The sequence below is a fragment of the Ictidomys tridecemlineatus genome, chromosome 14 (genome assembly GCF_052094955.1).
Source record: "Ictidomys tridecemlineatus isolate mIctTri1 chromosome 14, mIctTri1.hap1, whole genome shotgun sequence".
NCBI classification, from domain to species: Eukaryota; Metazoa; Chordata; class Mammalia; order Rodentia; family Sciuridae; genus Ictidomys; species Ictidomys tridecemlineatus.
In genome coordinates, this window is record NC_135490.1 from 8884301 (window position 1) to 8907142 (window position 22842).

Genomic DNA, 22842 nt, shown 5'->3' on the forward strand with positions numbered 1-22842 from the left:
TAGGATTTCGTTGCGCGAAACCAAGAATCCTGATTGAGGCAATCTGTGACACTCTTCCCTCCCGCTCTCCTTCCTTCCCTCCTTCCTTCAGTTTTCCTCTCTCCAAATGAAGAAGGTCCACATCTACTGAGTGTAAATATGGTGAGGTGGTAACAATGATTAATTATGGATAGTGAGACTATGAGTGTTTAAGGGATATTTTGTATTTTACACCTTGTGATTTTCTCAAAGACGATACTAGCAGTCATACACAAAAGTAAACGACTGTGTGTTCATATGTGTGTATATGTGTACGTGCTGTGCACAGTTCCACTCTCATAAGCACTGTGCGGGGTTTTCGCTAACTCAGAACAAGCCTATGAGGTGGAAACCATTGTTCCCATCCTCCTTTGACCTATAAGGAAACTGAGGCACAGAAAGTTGGACCTGCCCAAGATCCCACGGTTATTTAGGAGCAGAACCAGAAACCCAACCTCGGCAGTCCCCATCCAGGGCTTCTGCTTTTAACAAAGTCAGGAACTGAGATAGCCAGGAGCATGGGGAGCACAACACAGAGCCTTTAGGGCAGGGAATAGACTTATTCAGGTTCCAAGAGGAGGGAATGGCCTGCCAGGAGGGACAGGCACAGTTATGAGGATGCCTGGGGCTAGGGGTCAACGTCACAGGCACCGGTATGATACTTGACAAAAAGAGACAGAGGTCAGGTTATGGATCTGGGAGACAATGACCTCGCTTCTCCAGACAACAGAAGGCAAGGTCACTTGTAGGGAGGCTGAGGTGGGGATAGGCAAGCAGCCAGGCCAGGCAGCAGCATGAGAGAGCTGGTGGTCCCCAGGTGGCTGGTTGTGGGGGAGGGGCCACCCAGGACAGGAGGGAAGGGGAGGTGTGCAGACGGGGTGGCTCCGTGGCTCTGTCCTCCCTCCTATTTTACTGAAAACTCTATTACTCTATGACAGACAGACGGAAGACCTGGGCAGGCTCACCTGGGGTGAGCTCAGGAAGCGCAGATGGTGGCTCTGGGGCGGAGGGTCCCTCAGCAGGGAGCGAGGCATCATAGACCCTGCAAAGCTGCTCTGTCCTCACTGGACACAGGCTGAACAGTCACAGGCTCCTCCCCCTCCCCTCCAGAGAGGGTGTGAGTGTGTGTGTGTGTGTTTGTGTGTGTGTGTGTGTGAGAGAGAGAGAGAGAGAGAGAGAGTCTGCACAGGGAGGATTGCTACTCTGCCAGGGTCCAGTTTGAGTTGTCACCTGCTGTGTCCTGGGGCTGGCTCTCCAGGATGCCCTCTGCAGTGGCACCTGCATGAAGCTCTCTGGCTCCCAGAGCTGGCAGCCCAGGAAGACTGGCCACTCTGCAGAAGTTTCCAGCCATCCCCGGGAAGCCACGCCGACCCTCCAGCAAGTCTCCCCGAGTCCAACAAGGTGTCTCCTAACCCCCAAGCTTCCACATCTGACCATGAAACGAAGTGACCAGACTCCACTCTGGCCCTGCCGCTCTGCTTCTGGGGGACTTTGTCAGCTACTCTGAATCTCCAGGCTAGACCGGCTCTCTGCATCCCTCGAACGGCCTGCCTTCCTCTGCGACCACAGGTAAGCAAAGGTGTTGTGCAGAGGGGGGGACTGGGCTGTGGGTTCACAGGAATGCTAGCAGCTCCTGGATGTTTATGAGGGAGTCATGTCCGAGTGGCAGAAGTTGCCGGCTCCTGGGAAAATGTTTAGCCTCCTGGTTGTCCTGTCGGGGCTGTTCAAAGCCCTGTGTGAGCAATAATGCCTCTGAGCTGCTGCGGCTATTTGAGTTTCCATGAGCACCAGCGTTATGGTATCTGCTTCTATGTCTTCATCTCTACCATTCACTCTTTTGCTCATGTATTTATTCATGCAGGAAATATTCTATAAATCTTGCATGAAGCTTAATAGCCATCAGTGGTATTTACTGAGTCGGGAGGTAGCAACTCCTTCACGGCGGGATTTCTGGAGGCTGGAGGTGGGGAGGATTCCCGCATGGGAGGCTGGAAGTGCAGATGACCTTTAAGAGTGTACCTGACCTTGAGAGGTTAAACCTCTGTGATGCAGAGCAGATATCAAAGCTGGAGGTATGCTATCCCTGAAGCGCTCTGTTTGGAAGGAGAAACAGTGTCATTTCTTCCAGTCACGGAGTTTCCCCTGGGGTATGGTATTGCCAGTTAGGGGAGAGCTGGGACTCCCTTGCTTGGGGTGAGGTGTGGGGCTTCTGGATGGCAGAGAGAGGCTGGGGGACCCAAGAGGACTTTGGGGAGGAAGAGGTGCTTGTGAAAAGTGCAAGAATATGGCTCAGTGGGTGAGAAGTTGAAAACCCGCTGTAGGATGAAGATGGACGGGGAATAGGATTTCAAGTTACGCTGACTTAATGAAACCAGGATCCAGGGGGTGAGAGAGGCTGCATGGAGTGTGGGGGTGTGAGGGAGAAACAGGGACACCATGAACATCAGCCCGATGGATGGGGACGTTGGTGTCTGAGCACTTGGCCCATGCCATCTTTTATGCAAAGGCTTCTCTGTGCATCCCATTTACCCAGACCTTACAGATAGGAATGTAACCCCCACTGTGATTCCCCCCCCCCACACACAAAAAAACTTCCATTCCAGCCATGGAGGGGGTCAGAGTCCAGAGCTCTTTCTCTTTAAATACCTTTGTGGAAATTGACTCTAATTACTGCCAATTACCTGGAACAATTTCCACTTTGGTTTCTGGTGACAAATTAATGAAATTATCATTGTGGGCTAATTATAAAGGATGCATATCTCAGGCATGCTGCAGGAATATATCCTCTAGAGTCAGTGGTATCTCATCTGCACATTCTTGCAGAGAGTTGAGCATCTCTCCTCGCATCTCTAAATGATGCAATTTCAGTATGCCTGGATTCCCAGTCTCATTAATAAGAGGAAAAAAACCTTTCTTTTATTTAATGCATTTAGTTAAAAGGTGAAACAGATTATAACTGTGGAATTTTCAGCCATGATATTGGTCGGAAGGAGTTAGTAATCTGCACATGGAGCACCCTGGATCCAGGCGAGCCCCGCTTTGGGATGGGCACCTGTCCTTTCTCACCCTCTCTAACGGACCTCAGTTTTGATATGGCTTAGCAATAGCAGTCATGGTACCAGGAGTTACAGAGAACAGGCAAGTTCTGGCTGAGGTGCTCACACAATTGCCGTTCTTGGGGAGCGTTTCACCACATTATAATTCGGAAGCTAAAGACCTGAGTTTGAATCCCAGCTTTATCACTTTTAAAATATGTGGACTTGGACAAATCAGCCAACTTCTCTGAGTGTGGCTCTTTATTTTACTTGTAAGAGGTAGTAATGTCTCTTCTCCACACACCCCTGGGGGTGGGGTGAGCCCAAAGCTGCAGAAATGCCTTCTGAACCTGCAAGTGGCATAAACAAGCTGACCTCAGGAAAACCTTCAGGGGTCAGCCCCACAGGGAGGCTGGCCTCCTCTTTCCCTGCACTTTCCTAGCCCTGTTTTCTAACTTCAAAAGAAAAGAAAGAAGCCAGTCTTCATGCCTGTGCCATGATAGTTGCAAGCAATTGCATTTTATGTTCCTCTTTGTTTTAACCAACAAAATGAAAAACAAAACAAAAAACCAAACTTCCAGTGGGGGGTGAGAGTGGGGGTGAGGTGATATGGAAGCCGCTGACATCCCCAGGTGACCCTTGTCCCAGGGCCTGGGACACTTGAGGTCCTCCAAGTAGAGAGGATGAAAGAGGAGAAAGGAAGAGACAGGTTGGTCTGTGTTGTCAGGTGTTCTAGAGAGAACAGAGAACAGAGGGGACGTGCCACCTGCTTCCCGGGGTGGTAAAGAAGGTAAGCCGCTGGTGGCTCAGCTCAGCTCTACTCAAGCTTCTCAGGCACTTACCCAGAATCAGACTCAGGGAGGGACTTCCCAACATGAGGAATTGTCTAAAGCCTAGGAGGGAAGCCTGGGGGCACCTGGGGCCTCCCTGGATGCCTCTGAAACCACTGGGGTTCAATGAATCTGATCAAGCCCGACAGCAGGTGGGGATGAGTAGATGAGACCCCAGAGTCGTCTTCTTCCTGTGTCCACTGTGTCCCTCTGAGGCCAAGTAGCTCAGTTCTCTCTCCTGTGACCCCGCACATCCTTGGTCCTGGTAAGGGATGAAGGTCACGGAGAGAGAAATCAATAAAGAGCAAACAATCGGATTACGAGAGTAAATGTCTTCTGTCGTCTTGTCCTAAACTCCCTGGCCAGCCTTGGCTTCCCCCATCCATCTCCCAGGGCCTCTTCCTCCCTGGTACTTTCCCAGGAGGCTCTGCGTACCTGGAACTCGGGGCAAAAGGTGTCCTGGGAGCGGGCTGGGCTGGAGGCTTGGGGACAGACCCGGCCTTCACCCTGAAGGAGCCAGCGCACGGCAGGGGTTTCCGCTCTTCTCCAGAAGCCTCCACTTTAACCACGGGAGGTTCAGTGGCAGTGAGTCCATCCAGGCTGCTCCGCCACCATTGCCGCCATCCATCTCCAGAACCTCGCCATCTTTCCACACTGCAGCTCCTAATCTCCCCTCTGCCCAGCCCCAGGCCACCCCCATTCTACCTCCTGTTTCAGTGCATCTGATGACTCCAGGTCCCTCGTGTAAGTGGGACTGTACACTATCTGTCCTTTTGCGTCTGGCTTATTTCATCCATGTTGTACCAGAATTTTCCTTCCTAAAAGGCTGAGTAGTATTCCACGGTGTGCACAGTCCATGTTTTGTGTATCTATTCATCTGAGCGTGGGTGGCTTCCCTTTCCCACACTTGACCTGGGTTGTTGCCCTCTGTTTGGATGGAGTTTATGTGATTTTTTGTGAGCCCCCTTTCCCCATGAGATTGGGGGAGAACATATCCAAACATAGCAGGCATCGCTGCCTATAAAAACAAACAAACAAACATGCTATTGTATTAAGTAACTGATGCATCTTATGGTTGGAAATTTGGGAAGTGTGGAAATTTGGGAAGTGTGGAAGTGTCAAAGACAAGTAAAATGGCTTCTAATCCCTGAGCTAGCAGGTGATCTATACGTACCTGGAGGAAACGGCTACAAGAGGAAAGGGCAGGACAGCAAGGAGAGCTTTCCCTAGAAAGAGCCCGGCTACGCTGCTTTCTTTGCAGAGGGTTTTCTTGGAGGAAGGGGGACAGTCCCCTGTGAGGGCTAGAGACCCTGGACCAAGCGGCTCTGCTCACCAGGGTCAGGGAAGCTGCCGATCCCAGGTGGGTGGGCGCTGCACAAACCTTAGTGGCACTCAGGGGACCATTAGTTGGTGAGTACATGAAGCTGCGCTCCCTTGGGAGCTCCTGAGGGGTCTGAGCCTGGGGCTGTTGTGGGAGCCGCTTCCCAGAACCCCTGTCCCTCCCATGTGGGGACCCCTCTGGGAGAGCTCTCCAGAGCAGCCACCTCTGGGAAGCATTGGGGGTCAGGCAGGACCCAGTCACCTCTAAGAGAGGTAGAATGAAGCAGGAAGGCCCAGGGCAGCAGTGGGGGAGTGTGGCACCAGGGGAGTAAGGGTGGCTGGTGGTAAGGGGCAGCATTCTCTCGAGGGGACAGGGGACAAACGTGAATCTCACTTTCTAGTGAGTCTCTGGGTTGGAACCTCCTGGGGAGAATGATGTGGGGAGGCCTTTTGCCCCAAAACGCACCCTGGAAGAGCCTGTTGCAATAAATAAGTCTCAGAAGTTGCAGGAAACTGACGCTCTCCTCAAACCCTTCCCACACCCTCTCTTCCCCAGTTGGCACCAACTGTCTCTGCATGGTGCCCCTGGGCCCTGGTGCTCTGACAAGCCCAGCAGCAGCGTGCCCAGCCCAGCCACTGCAGGGCCGGGAGCTTCCAGGAGCACAGCCATCCTGCTCGTTCCCTGCCCCTGTCCTGGAGACAGGCAGGGCGGGAGAAGGATAAGCCAGAAGCCCAGCAGAGCCTAGCGACTTGGCCAGGACCCAGAGCCACATTTGCAAGCTCCAGGCCAGTTCTCCTTTCCTGCCAAGAGGGCAGAAGGGAGCAGTGTGACAGGTTTGGGAGAAGCAGGAGATCATGGGTGATGTCTGGACTCACTGCTGAGATGTTGGGACAAGGAGGGCTGAGAAGGAGAATGTGGCTCCATGCCTCCAGTAACGGTTATTCTAACTCCCTTATGCACGAGGTGGCTTACATTTTTAAAGCACTCTCTTATCCTTGTTCTTGTTTGTTTGTTTGTTTTTAGAAATTTTGTTTAAAATACACTTAACATAAAACTTACCATTACACCCATCACCACTATCTAGTTCTAGAACATTCTCACCATCCCCAAAGGAGCCCTGCTCCCACAGCTTGTGCTGAAAGCCAGTGCTATGTCTGCACCGTGTATGCAGAGGGTACCCAAGCAGAGGGCATCTTCTCTCCCAATAAAAACAGCTCTTTTAAAAAAAATACTAATTTGGATGGGTCAACTTTTGAAAGGTAATACTTAATATGTTACCTTAGTGACAAGTTTTAAACCACATAGGACATACAATAATATATAGACTTAAAATACTGCATCCCCCAACTCTCGCTGCCACAACAAGTCAAGCAGTTCACCGTTCTTGACGCTGCCTCCATCTCATCGCTGTGTTCTGCACACACCACCGTCCTCACGGCTGTTCTTATTAATCCAGAAGGTATGTTTTAACGACGGCGTTTTCAAGGTACACTTCACATAGCACAGAAGTCCCCCTTTAGAAATGCTCCCAGAATTGTGCAGCCATCACCACCGTGTATTTCCAGAACTTTTTGGTTACCCCAAAAGGAACCCCCCAGTGCTGTTTAAGCAATCCCTCGCCACCTCCCTCCCCAGATCCACTTCCCGGTCGTCCTTCTGTCTCTGTGGAGTTTCCTGTCCTCATCCTACAGGGGCTTCTGTGACTGGCCTCTTGGGGTCTGGGCTGTTTCCCAGCTTCCTCCGCGTGGTGGCCTGTGTTAGCCCCTCATTCCTTGTTGTGGCGGAATCACATTCCATCGCATCCATCCAACGGCTTTTTTCGTCTGTTTATAAACTGGTGGACGTTTGGACCATTTCCACCTTTAGGCTACTGTGACTGGTGCCTGCGTCCTTCTGCGGACCAGCTTGTGCGATTCTCCCCATTTTACCGATGAGGTGCTGAAGCAGAGTGATGGGAACGTCGGTGCCCCCTGGTAGGTCAGCCTCGTCTAGGGAGAGCAGCCGGCTGACTCTGGAAGGAGGGAGACTCGGTCAAGCTGGGAGCCCAGTGCTCCTGGCAGGCCTTGCCCCCCTCCGTGAGTGTCGAGAGGCATGACTCAGGAGTCCTTCTCTGGCTTTGGTCAGGTTCAGCAGAAGGAGCCTTGCAGAATCCAGTGGCCCCCTGCCATGCCAGCTCGGTGACGCCCTGCCAGGTTAGACCACAGCAAGCTGGACGGGCCCTCTTTTGGATGTGCAGGGGAAGCCAGTCCCTCCTCTGAGACCATGGGCCCCTCCCATTCTGCACTGCCGTCCTGGATGAAGTTTGGCCTGTGGTGGCCCCTTCTGCTCCCAGCAGGTGAGTGGCTGCCTTATCTCTGGGACTTCACCGCTGTGTGCTCACCTGCCAGGTGGGGGGATCTCCTGCAGGTGGTCTCATGGCAGTCCTCAAGGCCGCAAGGATGTTAGAGGTCATAGGCTGGTGCCTGGTTCCCCAGGGGGAAGGTAGAGGGGCTGTCACGGTGCTGATATTAGCAGCTGTGTCACCTTGAATGTCCCCAGCTTCAGCATTGCTCATCTGCAAAACACAAGTAGTGCTGAGGACCTCCCGGAGCTATTGTGGGGACAGAAGGAAAGCCTGCGCCTAGCACCTGGGTCACAGCAGGCACCCAGGACACACACGTGGTGGTTACTGTCCTTGCGGGGCTTTCGGTCCCAGCTGGAGCTGCTGCGCTTCTGGGTTTGGAGCAGTAGCTGTCCACTGGCTCAGTGGCAGAGCCTTGGTGTGCCGAAGCCGTTGGCAGAGTACTGAAAACCCCCGAGAGACCCATCGACAGTGGTTGGCCTCGTAGACGAGAAGCGGCAAGTGCCAGGGGTTTAGGAGCAACTCAGGGAGGTGCCCTCAGTGGCGAGGGCTACGGCCGGCACTGCTGGTTCCTCTGACGACTGGGTGGGACGAATGCTGCTCGCCACCAGGCTTGCTGTCATGGGGCAGGTCCCCTCCCTGCAGCTTACCTGGGACCTGGGCTGGATCTCCCCCTCCCTGCCGCAGCACCCTGGCGTCGTTATCCATTGTCACACAGGTCCTGACGTCCATTGCTGGCGGCCAGCACGAGCGAGTGCACCGTGGCCTCGGGGCTGTGCCCAGCTCTGATGGACATTATCCTAGCGAGTCCTCCACAGGGTTTGAGGTGGGATCTGGATTCGCATCCCACCTGACAGCTGAGCAAGCTGACGCTCACACAGATGGCGGCCTCTGCTTTGATGGGAAGCCACGTGCCCGCTGCCTCCTTGGCTTCTGGAGACCCCTCCTCTTCTCTCCCATCCCGCAGCGTGGGCGCAGCGAGGCCCCCACACCCAGGCCGAGGACCGCCTCTTCAAACACCTCTTCAGGGGCTATAACCGCTGGGCACGGCCGGTGCCCAACACCTCGGACGTGGTGATCGTGCGCTTTGGACTGTCCATTGCCCAGCTCATTGATGTGGTGGGCCTGTCTCCCCATCCCGGGCCCCTCAGAACCCGCCTCCAGACCCCAGGCTCTTCCCCAGGGCCCCCCCTGCAGCCCCCGCCCCCCCCCCCTCCCCCGGGACCTCAGCCCCTTCCTCCTGGGCTGCCCCAGCCCCTTCCCCTCTCTTCCCTGATCCCCTTCTGGGGCAGCAGGGGGCAGCAGGGGGTTTTCTGTGTGACCCTGAAGAATCTGAGTCCAGGGGAGTGTTGGGAGGGACGCTGGGCTTGGGTGCCACGCAGAGGCTCTTCCTGTGGGTGGGGGTCCCGGCAGCCCCTCTCGCTCACCCTGTGCTCTGGATTCTGTTGCCCTCTCTCTCTTGCCGGCCAGGACGAGAAGAACCAAATGATGACCACCAACGTCTGGCTGAGGCAGGTGAGGATTCTCCCCGCAGGGAGGGGACAGTCATCGCCGGGCCCCGTCCCTCCCTGCACCGTTCCCTGACCAGGGCAAGCTGCTGCGTTCACGGTGGGTGACACCTGCCACTTGGGTCATCTGGTTGCAGGTGGCCTCTCCAGAGGACTGTGCTTGCATGGTCAGGCTCTGAGTTCACTCCTTGTACATGTCACCAGAGAGCCAGAGATGCCTTTCTTAGAAATGACCTTTCATAGTCCTTGCTGCTTGGGGACAGGCTGCATTGTCACCAAAACCCCACGGAGGTCTCATTCTGCCCATTTTACAGCTTAGGAAAATGAGAAGCAGGGTGCGGCTGGGCCAGTAAAGGGGGCACCCAGGTGTGCCTGGCTCTGCTCCTTCTACCAAAGAACACTGTGTCCCTGTTAGTGCTGCCTGACAAACCCGAAGATCGCCATCCAGAGCCACTTGGGCACCTCCTATCTATCTCAGTTTCATGGTCAGGAGTTTGAGTGGTTTCCTCTGCTTTGCCTGGTGACTGCTTGGGAGCGTCTGCCTGGTGGCTGTCCTGTTCTGAAGGGTGAAGGACAACTTTACTCACAGCAGGGGTGTTTGGAAGGTTCTGAAAGGGTGGGCCTGGCTGGCCTCCTGGCCCTGCCCAGGACCTCTCGGGGTCTTTCTCTGCGGTGTCTCCAGGAGGGAAGTCAGATTCCCACCTGTGGCTCAGGGCTCCCAGAAGGAGGGTCCCCAGACAGAAGTGGGACCTGCTGGTCTCTGGTGGCCTGAATGGGCCCTGCATCCATCTTGCCGTATTCTGTAGGTCAGGGCAGTCCAGGAGTCCAGCTGGATTCAGGGAAGGGCCATAGACCCCACCTCTCAGTGGAAGGACAGCCCAAGAGCAGGTGGGCCTCCTGGATGGGCCACTCCTAGGGCAGACTCACGAGAGCACAGGTCTCATGAGAAGCCCAGTGCGTTCCCTCCCTTCTTACCCCCCCTGCTCTCTTCTGCTGCTCTGAAGGCCTCCGACATGGAGGTGGCAGTAGAATGTGAGAAAGAGGAGCTGGTGCCCTGCCCATGGCTTGCCCACCAGCACCTGACTGTCCCTGGGCAGAGGTTAACACGCAGAGAGCCACACCCACCAGAATGTTGATTGGCATCTCTGTTTCAGTTCTTTGAATGGGTGCCTGGCCCTCCAGTGTCCTTTCTGTAATCCCTGTCCCCCAGAGGGCCCCGGATGGTGTTGGGGTGTGGTGTTTCAGCGACTTAGTTTAAATTAGACCTTGGTCCAGAGGCTCTGAGTGGATACTGTTCATCCCAGAGCTGCCGGAGGGTCAGGAAGTCACCTTTACAGATGTGCCAACTGGGGACCAGAGCTAGGAAGGTACTGTGTGTGTGGTGGGGCAGGCCTAGAACCTAGGTCACGGCAGTTGTCCCATGGTCTGCTCACCTGAGCCAGGGGCCGAGCAGGAGGTGAGGACGTACACTGCCATGGGACCTGGGCCATCGATCCGTCACCACCTCTGACTAGCCTGAGATGCCGAGCATGTTATTCTCTGAGCCTCATTTTCCTCATCTGTAAAATGAATGTGGTTCAACCTACTACCACAGTAATATGCCCCAACTTGACGTGGGTTCCCCAAAATGTTGGTTGGAGCTGAAGACATGATGAATGGAATGGAGAGAGAACAAGACCTGATCCGGGGAGAGAAACACAGGTTCGCTTGGACGTGATTTGGGGGGAGCAGGAGTGAAGTCCAGAGCGACTCTTGCTCCCTCCTGGGCCGGCCCCTGGGTAGGGAGGTCTCTGGAACATAGTCTGGAGGTCACAAAAAGCTCCGAGCCTCAGCCGCATGCCTCTGGCAGGTGGCTTTTCCCCTCTGTGGTCCTCACTTCCACCTGCTCGGCACGCCCGGGCCGGCTGTCTCTGCAGCCTCTTCCTGGATGGAGAGTCTCACCACCTCGGAAACTGTGAGTCAGCTCACATCCTGCAGTGCCTCACTGGAGCCAGCCAGGGAGGCAAGAGAGGACCAGGGCACGGCTGGGGACCCCACCTGCCTGCGAGTTAGCTACTGAGGTGGGGGCAAAGCGAGGAGGGTGTTTATCTGGGAGGGTGAGCCTGGTTCCTCGGCCAGAGCCCTTTCCTGGCATCGCAGCCTCTCTGTTCTGTGGGGCTGGGCAGGGCTCCGGGGGCTCCTGAATCCCTGGCCCAGCCTAGGTCGACAGAGGCCCCTCCCGGGCGTGGCAGTGATGGGACCCCTCCCCTGCACAGGAGTGGAGCGACTACAAGCTGCGCTGGAACCCAGCTGATTTTGGCAACATCACCTCCCTCCGGGTGCCTTCAGAGATGATCTGGATCCCTGACATTGTCCTTTACAACAAGTAGGAGGCCATGGAGCCCTGGGCAGACCCCCAGGAGGGCGGTAAAGGGGACTTGGAGGGCTTCGTCGTTTCCCTCTCAATGCTTAGCAGAGAACCCCCTCCTCTGCATTCTTTTATTCCTTTCATCCTGTTCTCTCCCTCCTACACACCAACGTTTACTGGGCACTGAAGATGTGTTCATTTGTACACGGTGACAGTGGGACAGATTGGCCAACTCTGAGTATCCTTTGGAAAATGTGGTTCAGGCTCTCTAAAAACGCCTAAGAGTTGAAATTTTAAAGGATGGCAATATTGTCTGACCAGGTAAGTGGCATCCTGTAGTAGCTCCTTTGAAGGACAAACTCACTGGGTATGTTTTTTCTTTAATCATGTTATCTTGCCTTGGATTCAAGACCCAAAGGATCAATCTCACCCTAAAAACTAGAAGCTAACAGAAGCTGGAGGGCGGGGGGAGTCTACAGAGAATCCCAGTGGGCAAAAATCAACGAATTAATAGACGTTTTCATAGGAGAAATAGAAATCTATAGTTTTATTAGTATGTTTGGTATCAGGCAATTCTTCATTGAGAAGTTAAAAAGCAAATTTAAAAGAAGGTGTTATGATTGTCTAAAACCATTTTCTAAAGCAGGTTGCTGCTTCCTTAAGATATGAATAGCTATGACAAGGTTCTGTGGTCACGGTTTTGTATCGCACTGTATGTCTGTCACCCCCTGCCAGGGGCTTTGGAAGCCAGCAGAGCACAATAGCGTTTTAAATGTTGTTTTAAGTCCTGCAGCAAAGAAACCAGCTTACTCAGTACTTCCAAATCCCTCGGATTCTACTTTGGAAACGATATTTTTGAACAATAAAACATAGAGAGAGGGTCCATTTCTGGTCCTCCAGAGAGGTCAGCGGTTCCTTACACCAGTTCCTTACACTGTCTGGTTCTGGGCAGGCCCAGTGCCCTCTCACCTAAGCTGTCTTTGTAAACACACACTTGCCACTGGGTGACCTGGCCGGTCTGACACCCAGGTACCTGTGTTTGCTGACTCATGCCCCAACCCCATTGCTCTGTACCCAGGAGCTGGCACCCAGGAACATTCTAGTTTCTGCTTCCTGTGCATTTGGCAGAGATATGAGCAAAGTCCTAGGGTCAGATACAACTTCACATTTCAGGATCGTCAATAAAGCCGTGACCACTAAGACTCGATTTTCTCAAGAAAAGTCCAGTCAAACTTTCGTAGACACATAAAGAAACGTCTGCTCTACCCAGGCACTGCACTCTGGCCAATCAACAGAACTGTTCCTTCCCCCAAATGGGTGCACGTTGCCATCTAGTGGCAACTATGTGAAATGACCAAAATGCCTTTAAATTTCTTTTTCTTTCTTTTCTTTTTGACTTTTTGCCTGATGTATTTGTTACTCTCTTTCAAAGTTCCTGTTTCCAGCCAGTCTGTCTCTCTACCCTGGAACTATTCCTTGGGAAACTCCCTTGTATTCTGATTCCCTGGGCTTTAGGACAGACCGTAGGAAGCTAAGGGGGAGTTGAAGAAGTCCCATCTGACTGGTCACCAGTGTCCCCATAGTCCTTGTGGGTCTTTGGATACTCATTCCCACAAAGTCCCCAACCTCATCGACCATAGTCCCCACGATGCTCACCTGGTGGCCCCAGTGAGCACTGTTAAGGTTTTCTTTGGCCCCAGCTGTTTCTTGTTCCTGCAGGGCCCTCTGCTGGGGTGCTCCCTTCCCTCCCTTGGCTGAGTCCTCCCTGAGCACTCCAGCCAGCCTCCTGTTGGTGCCAAGCTGCCTCCTGGGGGGGGCCCTAGTGGTTGATGTTAGATGCATGGACTCCAGGAAGTTTCCTCACTAGCCAAAATCTTAGGTCTCTTGAGCAAAGAACAAAAGGTCCAGGTGGAAAAGTCATGATCTTCTACCTAAGAGGCTGCTTGCTCACTGTGAGCTAGGAAAGTACAGTTCAAGATCATCACTCTAAAATATTAAAGGAATAAAAACAGGCAAAGGAACTTCATATACCCTGTGACCTCAAATATGCAAAACCATCAGAATCGTGGGCTGCGTGACAGTAGAATAGACATGTATAATATCACAATGTTAATAGTGGGTATTTTAAAAATTCTTGGTACTTTCCAGTGTTCTTCAAAACTCCACCTTTTGCAATTAAAACATAATGTTATATGAAAATAAAACTCAGCTATGTTCGTCTTCTGGGGAAATTTTATACCCTTGCAAAAGAGGGGACACTTGGCCAGCTGAGAACTGCCTTGTTCGGGTTGCTCTCTGCAGCAGTCTGGGTGGGTCGGGTGGGTGTGCAGAGCCCCCAGCTGGTCTTCTCTCCGCAGTGCAGACGGGGAGTTTGCGGTGACCCACATGACCAAAGCGCACCTCTTCTCCACGGGCACGGTGCACTGGGTGCCCCCAGCCATTTACAAGAGCTCCTGCAGCATCGACGTCACCTTCTTCCCCTTCGACCAGCAGAACTGCAAGATGAAGTTTGGCTCCTGGACCTATGACAAGGCCAAGATCGACCTGGAGCCGATGGAGCAGACGGTGGACCTGAAGGACTACTGGGAGAGCGGCGAGTGGGCCATCATCAACGCCACGGGCACCTACAACAGCAAGAAGTACGACTGCTGCGCCGAGATCTACCCCGACGTGACCTACGCCTTCCTCATCCGCCGGCTGCCGCTCTTCTACACCATCAACCTCATCATCCCCTGCCTGCTCATCTCCTGCCTCACCGTGCTGGTCTTCTACCTGCCCTCCGACTGCGGCGAGAAGGTCACGCTGTGCATCTCGGTGCTGCTCTCGCTCACCGTCTTCCTGCTGCTCATCACGGAGATCATCCCGTCCACCTCGCTGGTCATCCCGCTCATCGGCGAGTACCTGCTCTTCACCATGACCTTCGTCACCCTCTCCATCGTCATCACCGTCTTCGTGCTCAACGTGCACCACCGCTCCCCCAGCACCCACAGCATGCCCCGCTGGGTGCGGCTGGCCCTGCTGGGACGTGTGCCCCGGTGGCTGCTGATGAACCGGCCTCTGCCACCCTTGGAGCCACACGACTCCCCAGGCCTGAAACTCGGCCCTTCTTGTTACTGGTTGGAGACCAACATGGACGCAGAGGAGAGAGAGGAGGCAGAGGAGGAGGAGGAGAAAGGCAGATGGGGGTGTGCAGGCCGCCCAGCACCCTCCAGGGGTATCATCTGTGGCCCGGGACGTCTGCCCCCACAGGCCTCAGGGCCCAGGGCCGCGGCTCCCTCTGGGGAGCCTGAGATCTTGCTGTCGCCTCGCATACAGAAAGCCCTGGAGGGTGTGCACTATATTGCTGACCACCTGCGGTCGGAGGATGCCGACTCTTCGGTGCGTGCGGTCTGGGTGAGGGCCTCCCCTGGGTGACCCTACCAGCTTAGCAGGGAACCCTCCCACCTCAGGGTGGTAGCTAGACCAACCTGGTCCCCTCCCTGAGGGCTGGCCTCCCTCATTCATGGCTCCAAAGAGTCTGGAATCAATTGTGAGAGAACATTTAGCTGGTGGCTCTTGGGACACTTGTTGGCAGTAGGTCAAGAATGTCCCTGCTCAGCCTCACTGGGAGACAGCGAGCAGAGAAGGGCGTGCTCAGATGTGGACTCTGCAGTGCCACGCTTATGCCACTACCTACAGGAGCTGGCAGGGGTGGGAGGTGGAGGGGGCATTAGGAGAGCCTGGTGGGCTAGCCTCTGGGGCAGTGGCCTTCCTCTTTTGTGCCAGACGGTCCCCTCTCCTCTTTGCTCATCAGGCCCTTTATGAAGCTCATGAGTCAACCACAAACCCTGCAGATTCTTGGTTGTACGAGGCTGGGCCTCTCCACAGCCCCTGCCTTATCTAGCGCTCAGCATCAGCATTCTCTTATCAACTTAGGGAAGGGTGAAAGGCGGAGAGGATCACTGGGTAGCCTTGTTGAGTGTATGAGAAAATTAATCATTAATTTGGGAGCAGCTAGGCATCCATCCCTGGCCTGGGCTGGGAGTCCAAGCTGCACAAAGCCCACCCACCCCCTAACCTGCCCCGAGTCACACCTACCCCACCCACTACCTTCTCTGCACTGAATCACTGCAGCCACTGGGAGTCCATCTCCTTAGATGGTTCCAGCACCTCTCTGTGTCCCTCTAGTTCCTTTGCCCAGAACCTGTTGAGCCCCGGCAGTGTGGAGGGTGAGATGGGTGGGACACAGGAGAGGGTGGTATGGGGCTCGGGCCAGCTCTGTTTCTCCCTCCACCCCATCTCTGCACCTGTGCCAGTCTTAGCTTCCCCTCGGGTCTCAGGGGACAGCTGCTGCTGCCCTGTGGTTGTCCCTACAGGGGCTGAGCATGGGAGGAACACTTCTTGAGGCCTGGCCTCTGTCACTGTGAGCCCATTTCTCCCGCAGGTGAGAGAAGACTGGAAGTGTGTTGCCATGGTCATCGACAGGATCTTCCTCTGGCTCTTCATCATCGTCTGCTTCCTGGGAACCCTGGGGCTCTTTCTGCCTCCGTTCCTGGCTGGAATGATCTGATGTCCCTTGTGTCGGCTCCAAGGCCGTCCTGCCAGCCAGCAATGACCACCTTTAACTGCAGCTCCCTCCAGAGTGCCCTCGGGGGCCAGCGCCATCTGCCTGCGGTGCTTCTGGGGGGAGAGCACCACTCTGAAGGTCTTTCTGGGCCACTGGCTGTGGCGCTACTGCACCTAGGACTGGGAATCTGCTGGTCAGAAAGCCCGGTTTAGGAAGCAGAGGAGCTAGAATAGAAGGAGGACTCTGGCCTGCAGAGGGGTGGGACTAGCACAAGGAGAAACAATATCGCCTTGAGGGAGGGGCACATGGGGGAAGGGGAGGCTGCCTCGGGGATGGAGAGGCTATAAGCAATGGTCTAGATTTAGGAATGAGCCCAAAATTCCCAGGGGAACCCCCAGGCCAGGGTCGGGGAGGCTGGCAGCGCAGGTTGGGCTCTTTAAACCAGGCTGAGGAAGCAGTTCAGTGTGAGTTTGCAGGGCTTGGAGGTGTGTGGTGTAGCAGCCGAGGAACAAGGGACTTTACAGAGGGAGCAGGGAGCAGGTGTGTGGGGGGCCAGTGGAGCTGGGCCTTCCCCTCCACCCAGAGCACCTTCAGCACCCCCTGGGCTTCCCTGAGGCATTGTGCCTCCCTCTTCCTTGCAAAGAGGAGCCAGAACGGAGAGCCACCGCTGTGGGCGCCGTGTGCCCATGAACCTGCAGTGAACAAAGCAGGAAGGCCATCGCTGGCTGTTCTTCCGCAGTACCCTGGTCCCTGTAGTCTGCGGTCAGCACACCTCTCTGGAGCTGGGGATCTCTGCTTCAAGCTCCTTCAGTTCTGAGCTCCTCCCAGCCAGGGACCCTTTAGTTTCTCCTCCCTAGGACCTAGCACAGCACAGGGTGAGGGGCACCGGCACTCTATGTTGTGCGTGGTGGAGGGGAAACACTGAACGTTTTGGGCTCCACGCCTGCTGGGTGATGCCAATGCCCTCGGGGTGTCCCTCCAGCCTGCCTTTCCTGTCCTCCCAGAGCCTCGCCATGTCTGACCTGCTCTGGGCCATTCTGTGCAGCTTGTTCTTGCTCTGAGGAATGCGGAGCCCCATGGGTCAAGCCTCTCCTGAGCTCTGTCCAGCCCCTGAGGGCAGGACCTCAGCAGCCACCAGAGGTGTACACCAGGCTGTGCAGACAGTGTGGAGCCCCAGGCAGGAAGCAGAGTAGGGCCAACTGCTGACTTCCTTCTGTCTTGGGGTCCTACCCTTCTGAACCTCCTCCTCCTTAGCACACAACACTCCATCACACATCTGGAAAGACCTACCTACCTGTGACCCTGGCCCAGGCCCTGCTCCTCAGTTCTCTCTGAGACCCCCACTCAGTGGCCCTCTGGCCTCGCTCCTCCCTACTCCTGTGAATGTAGTAGCCCCCTTCCCTGCCCCCACTGTCTCTCTGTCTACCTGAGGCTCCCAGAGGTGATCTCCTGCTGCAGGGACACTCCCTGTGTTGTTCATGTCTCCTGTCCATCCATCTCGCATGTGAGTAAAGTGGTTAAATAAAGCCAAGTCTGCTGCTCCTTCAGCTGTGTGACACCCCCAAAGCCCAAGTGGTCTGGGTGCAGCTGGAAGAGGGATGCCACATGGACGAAACTGCCCTGGGTCCCTCCTGGAAAGTGGCCCCTGAGTCAGGCACCCTATCGTCCAGTTGGGGCAAAAGGGCTGGAGCACACCTGTCCCACTGCCAGGCGCTTTCCTTGGCCACGGCCCAGCGTCAATCAGCCCTTGATCTGCACCCAAGAACCACACCATCCATCTCTTGGTGGGTTGTGGTTCATGGCCAGCCTCCTCCCACAAAGGGCACATCAAACCAACACCACAGTCCAACAAACCACAAAGCAAATGGTACGAGTTTAATTCAACCACAAATCTGATAGAAAGAAGGTAAAAGAAGGCTCAACACAAACACTTGAGAAAGGAAGGGATCAGATGAGAAAAGAGGGGTGGGGAGAAGAGGACGAGTAAGAAAAGGCAGGGAAGTAAAGGGAGAAAGAGAGGAGGTTGCCGGGAGAGAGCAGATTGTGGTCCAAAGTCCAGTCCTGGCCGATGTCTCTCTGCTCCTTCCCCTGATACTTGGTGTGATAACAACACAGTGTCCTGTGCCAGAATTCCCAATCAGTTTGTTCTTGGACTGTGTCCCAGATTCCCCATCAGGAGGGAACCCAGCTGTCGGTCCAGACCAAACTCACATTAAATAAATTTGAATATACACTGTACAAGAAAGCCAGCCCATCCCCCATCTTACAAGCCTCCTGACCCCCCCAAATAAGGCCCTTCCCTGGCCCCTCTGTGCATCAGGGGATCCCCGAGGGCTGAAGAAGAAGGAGAAGAAATAGCTTGGCTCCCATATGGGCCCGCCATGTCCATGCATAAGCCATTTTGGCTGCTAGGGACACCATTGTGACCCCAATGAGGCTCCAGCACCCAGGCTGGGGTGGGAGGAGTAGCTGGCGGCAACAGTGACCTCTGAACCATGTGTGTCACACCCACCCTGCGTCCATATCCAGAGTCCCCTCCATCCAGCTGCAGCCTGAACAGCACAGTCTGGGGTGGGGCGGGGAGGGGGTCGTGCAAAGTGGTGAGGGAAGGACCCCTCACCCCGGGCCTTCCCTGAGAAGACCACGTGACCAAAGGCAAGGCAGGGGAGGTGCATGATGGGTGGGGGTGGAAGACGCAGGCGGGTGGCCCCCACCCTAGGTCACTCTGCAGGCGGGTGGGCCAGATTGGCCAGGACCTTGGCCTGGTCCACGGCATCCAGCAGGTTCTTGGCGTCCACGGCGAGGGTGTGGGAGGCCGTGAGCATCTGTCGCTTGCACTCCTCACTCAGGGAGGTCACGGCATTCTGCTGCGCCAGCCGCATCTTGTTGATGAGGTCTGCCAGGTCCTTGTTGAGCAGCTTCTGGGTCCCCTCAATCTGTAGGGAGAGCACACAGAGCGGCGGGGCGCTTGGCGGTGGGGAAGGGTATTGGCTGAGGTAGTCAGAAGTCCCTGGGGACAAGGTGGGTCTAGGCCTGGCTGAATCCAGCCCCCCATACAGATTGGAGTGGGCATCCCAACCCCTAGCCAATCATGTGTGAGCCTGGCCTGACCCAGCCCCATACGCCATTCGGTCACAGTAACAACCCTTCACGCCACCAGCATTCAAGTGAACGGTCAGGGTCCGTGGGCCTGTGCCGTTTTGTATCTGTCTACTGTCAAATCAAGAGATCTGGGATTTTTTTTTTTTTTAACCACCAATTCCCAGAGCCTAACACACTGAGCCCATGAAACACAAGAGATGTTTGTTGAATGAGTGAGTGAGTACATGGTCATCCCTAAGATAGAGAGCGATCACATCACATCTGACCTCCCCTCAGGAAATTGGCCCTGAAGCTGGCTAGGTCCCTGGTGGCCATCCTCAGCCCTCTGGTGGTACCTGCCTAGCTGGGGCTCCTCTGTGGGCTACTGCTGCCACCCAGAGGCAGGTTGAGAAATGTCCTAAGTGTCCCTGCACTGTCTTGCCTTGAGCAGGCAGATGGTTAGGGTGGTGATGGGATGGGCCACATGCCACATGGATCATGTGGTGGATGGCTGACGGCGGCGAGAGGCAGAGGATCCCAGGGCTCCATGGGAGGTCCACGTTTGGTTTCCAGACGGACAATCGACAAATGTCCAGTGGCCCTGGATCAGCTTCTTACAGCTGCAGTAACAAATGACCACAAACCCAGCAGCTCCGAGCAGCACCGGTCATTCCCTGACAGTTCTGCAGGTCAGACTTCTGAGCGGGCCCAACGGGGCTAACACCAAGGTGCAGACTGGACTGCGTTCCTTCTAGAGCTGGGCAGGGTGTTCCCTGCCTTTCCCCATGTTGAAGCTGAACCTTTGGTTTCTGTCATCACAGCCCTTCTCTGACCTTCCCCCCGCTGCCCACTAATAAGGACACAGGCCCACTTGGGTAATCCCCATAATCTCCCCTCTCCAGAGACTCACACTGATCACATCCCCAACCCACTTTAGCCTTGTAAGATAATGCGTTCACAGGTCCCAGGGATCAGGCTAGGTCCCTGATGGCCATCACAGGGCTGTGTCAGCAGGACACTGGGATTCCCAAGGCTTCACTGACAACTCAGGATTTCAATGACACATTCACCTTGACCTCGGTCCAGTGAGTAGATAAAGGATAAAGGGTGGGGAGGGGAGGCAGGCGTGCCCTCTTGGACATCCGCATTCAATGAGACTCCATGGCAATCTGAGACCCGGATAGGAAATTCACCCCAGAAGCTGGCCAGGCTCCTGGGGGCCTCTCGGCCCTCTGGTGGTGGCTGCCCACACATGCTGTGCAGTCTCCTGATGGACAGAAATGGGGCTGCCCAGGTGGCCCAGGGGCCTCTGCTAGAAATGCGACTAGGAACAGGTGGAGGTACGGGGAAAAGTGACAGATTCGACACCATCTAGGATAGGACACCTACCTCTGTCCTCGAAGATGATGGCAAGGAGGGCAAGAGATCATCCACACTCCCAATGAGCTTCCTCAGGGTCAGCCCCACGTTCTGAGGGGAGGAAGGCGCAGGGCAGCTGTTACCGCCTGCTGTTTTCTTTTCCGGAAAGCCCTGTTTGCTTTGTTTGGCCAGAGCACTTCTTGGGGGTTCCAGGAACCAACTTCCCTTTGACCGTGGGTGGAGACACCACCCCCTTCTTCAGGGGTGACAGCCCCACCTCCTCAGGTCCCTTCTGCCTGGCTCTCACCTTTACCACCACCACGTAGCCCTCGGGGGGCAGCTGGCAGAGCTCATTCTTGAGCTCCAGCACTGCCCGCACCAGCTCCATGACATTGAGGTACACCAGGTCATCGGTCCGGTCCAGGTTGGCCGTGGGCTGGATGGACTAAGGACAAGAAGCAGAGGAGGCTTGGGGGACCTGGGAGGACCCTGCTACCACTGCTGTTCTTTTGTGAGTAGGCAACTCAGCCACCAGCCCTCCAGGAAGGCCTCTTTGGTGGAGCAAAAGTGACCTTTCCTGGGCGTGTATCCCTCCCTTCTGCCTCCAGGACAGTGGCTGTCCAGCCAGGGAGCCTAATCACATTCTGGTGATGGCCTCACACATACCAGACCCAGGGAACCATCACCTAGCCTTGAGGTCCATGTTGGTCAGTGCCCCTCAGGTGATTCTAATGGGCAGCCGACATCGAGAACCACTGTTCTAGAGCAAAGAATACCAGTGGCCACCCAGGCTACTGCAAGGACGGGGCGGGGGTGGTGCCAGAGCTCGAGGGAGGCTCAAGAGAGAAAGGGGCCACTCCTCCTCCCCCAGGGCTGCACCTATGAGCTTTCCTCCGGGTCAGGCAGTGAGGACAGGAGCCTGGCTCTACCCCTGCTTCTACATGAACCAGCTGAGGCAGCCTGAGGCAAGGCGCTTGTCTTTAAAGTCCATCGTCCTCAGTCCTGGGAATCCCCACTCCAATTCACATCCAGCCTTGGGGGAGCCAACACCTACCTGTGCCCCCAGTCGCGGTGGCTTCTGTGGGGGCCCCGTGAACTCCGCTGCAAAGGGAAGGACAGTGAGTGAGTCAGTGGGCGGAGGGGTCTCAGCAGCTGGCCTTTTCCTTCATTCACGCTGATGATCAAGCAAAGCCCTCTCCTCGGCTACCAGGAGACTCGGGGGGTATTAGGCCCCAATCCCAGGAAGATGGCAGGGGAAGAGCATGCTGGCCTCCGTGGTTTTGTATAGAAAGAAAAAAAAATCAAAGTCACAGCAGAGATGGGGTGACTTCATGGGAGTTCCAGCTCTGACGTGCTTCCTCCTGGATGGACACAGGCCCGAGGGACAGCAACACTCTGGCCTTGGCCACCCATGAAAAAGAAGCCTCACCCTCTGTAGGCAATGGGGGTCCATGGAGCCCCCACCCTGGTGTAGCAGCTGCTCATGGGTAGATTTGTGAGGATGCTATATTGATTTTCCCTGAGCATTTGGGGCTCAAGGAAATGAAATACCAGCAGAGCCTTGCTATTCACGTCCACTCTGATGAACAGACACACACAGGCCCTGCATAGCGGCTGGGAGGGAAGGCACAGGATGGAAGTCAGAACACCTAGTTCTGCTCACACCTCCGCCACCAAAGAGCCCTGCCACCCAGGACAGCACATCTGTATTCCCCCGGTCTCAATTTTCATCTGCAGAATAAGAGGGTTAGCTCTGAAGTCACCTGGAACCAGAGAGCCTAGGCTCACCCCTGAGCCATGTAATCAGCAGCTGGGTGACCCTGGGCAAGTTATCAACCAGCCGGCATCTCAGTTACATTCTTTGTAAAATGGAGACACACTGCCCGTCTCTGAGTTGCTACAATACAAATGAGTTAATACTTGTGACTTGGGCTGGTGCCTGGCCTGTGTTAAGTTCTCCATGTCCACTGTCCTTGCTCTTCTTATCATTATCATTAGCTCCTCCCATTCCTTTCCCTGACTTCACACAGGCTTCTGGAGAGATCTCCTAGGCTTGGTCTCGTTCATCCCTTGGGCTTGGAGAAGACCTAAGAAGTGGGGGACGTGAGTGGAGCTACTTAACCTTCCTCCACCAGGGTGAGGAGTGGAAAGGCGAGAATCACCCACTCTGCCAAATAAAGGCAGGCAGGAGATGGACGGAGAAGAGGACCGAGGAGGTGGGCGGAGCAGGGAGCAGCTCTCCACTCTGAGCTGACCCCCTTTGCACATGCCACATTAAAACAAGGCAAATAGATGGTTCTCAACATTGCAGGCATACTCTGCTGCCCCCTGCACAGGCAGTGAACAAAGATGGGGTACCCGGGTGGGGATTCCCCAAGGAAGGGCAGGAACACTCACTGTAGCCGGCCTCCTTCTCTGGGGTCTACAAGGAAAGAAGGGAAGAGAACGGTCACTTC

At 55.1% G+C, this 22842-nt stretch overlaps 2 protein-coding genes across 6 annotated transcripts in view; one reads left to right on the top strand and one right to left on the bottom strand.

Annotated features, from left to right (window-relative positions):
- Positions 1-889: 889 nt before the first annotated feature.
- Chrna2 (cholinergic receptor nicotinic alpha 2 subunit) lies at positions 890-16240 on the top strand. Its single transcript, XM_078030859.1, has 7 exons — positions 890-1587; positions 7329-7539; positions 8513-8664; positions 9016-9060; positions 11309-11418; positions 13758-14778; positions 15824-16240. The coding sequence occupies exons 2-7, from the start codon at positions 7467-7469 to the stop codon at positions 15947-15949; spliced, it is 1527 nt and encodes a 508-aa protein (XP_077886985.1). The 5' UTR covers positions 890-1587; positions 7329-7466; the 3' UTR covers positions 15950-16240.
- Positions 16241-17806: 1566 nt separating this feature from the next.
- Positions 17807-22842, bottom strand: part of Ptk2b (protein tyrosine kinase 2 beta) — a 127490-nt gene continuing 122454 nt past the window's right edge. For all 5 annotated transcript variants that reach the window (XM_078030853.1, XM_078030854.1, XM_078030850.1 and 2 more), the window contains 5 exons: positions 22784-22808; positions 21441-21487; positions 20694-20831; positions 20417-20497; positions 17807-18882 (listed from right to left, as the gene is read on the bottom strand). In XM_078030853.1, coding sequence (XP_077886979.1) covers positions 18667-18882; positions 20417-20497; positions 20694-20831; positions 21441-21487; positions 22784-22808 — 507 coding nt within the window. In that variant the 3' untranslated portion in view covers positions 17807-18666. The remainder of the gene's footprint in view (positions 18883-20416; positions 20498-20693; positions 20832-21440; positions 21488-22783; positions 22809-22842) is intronic.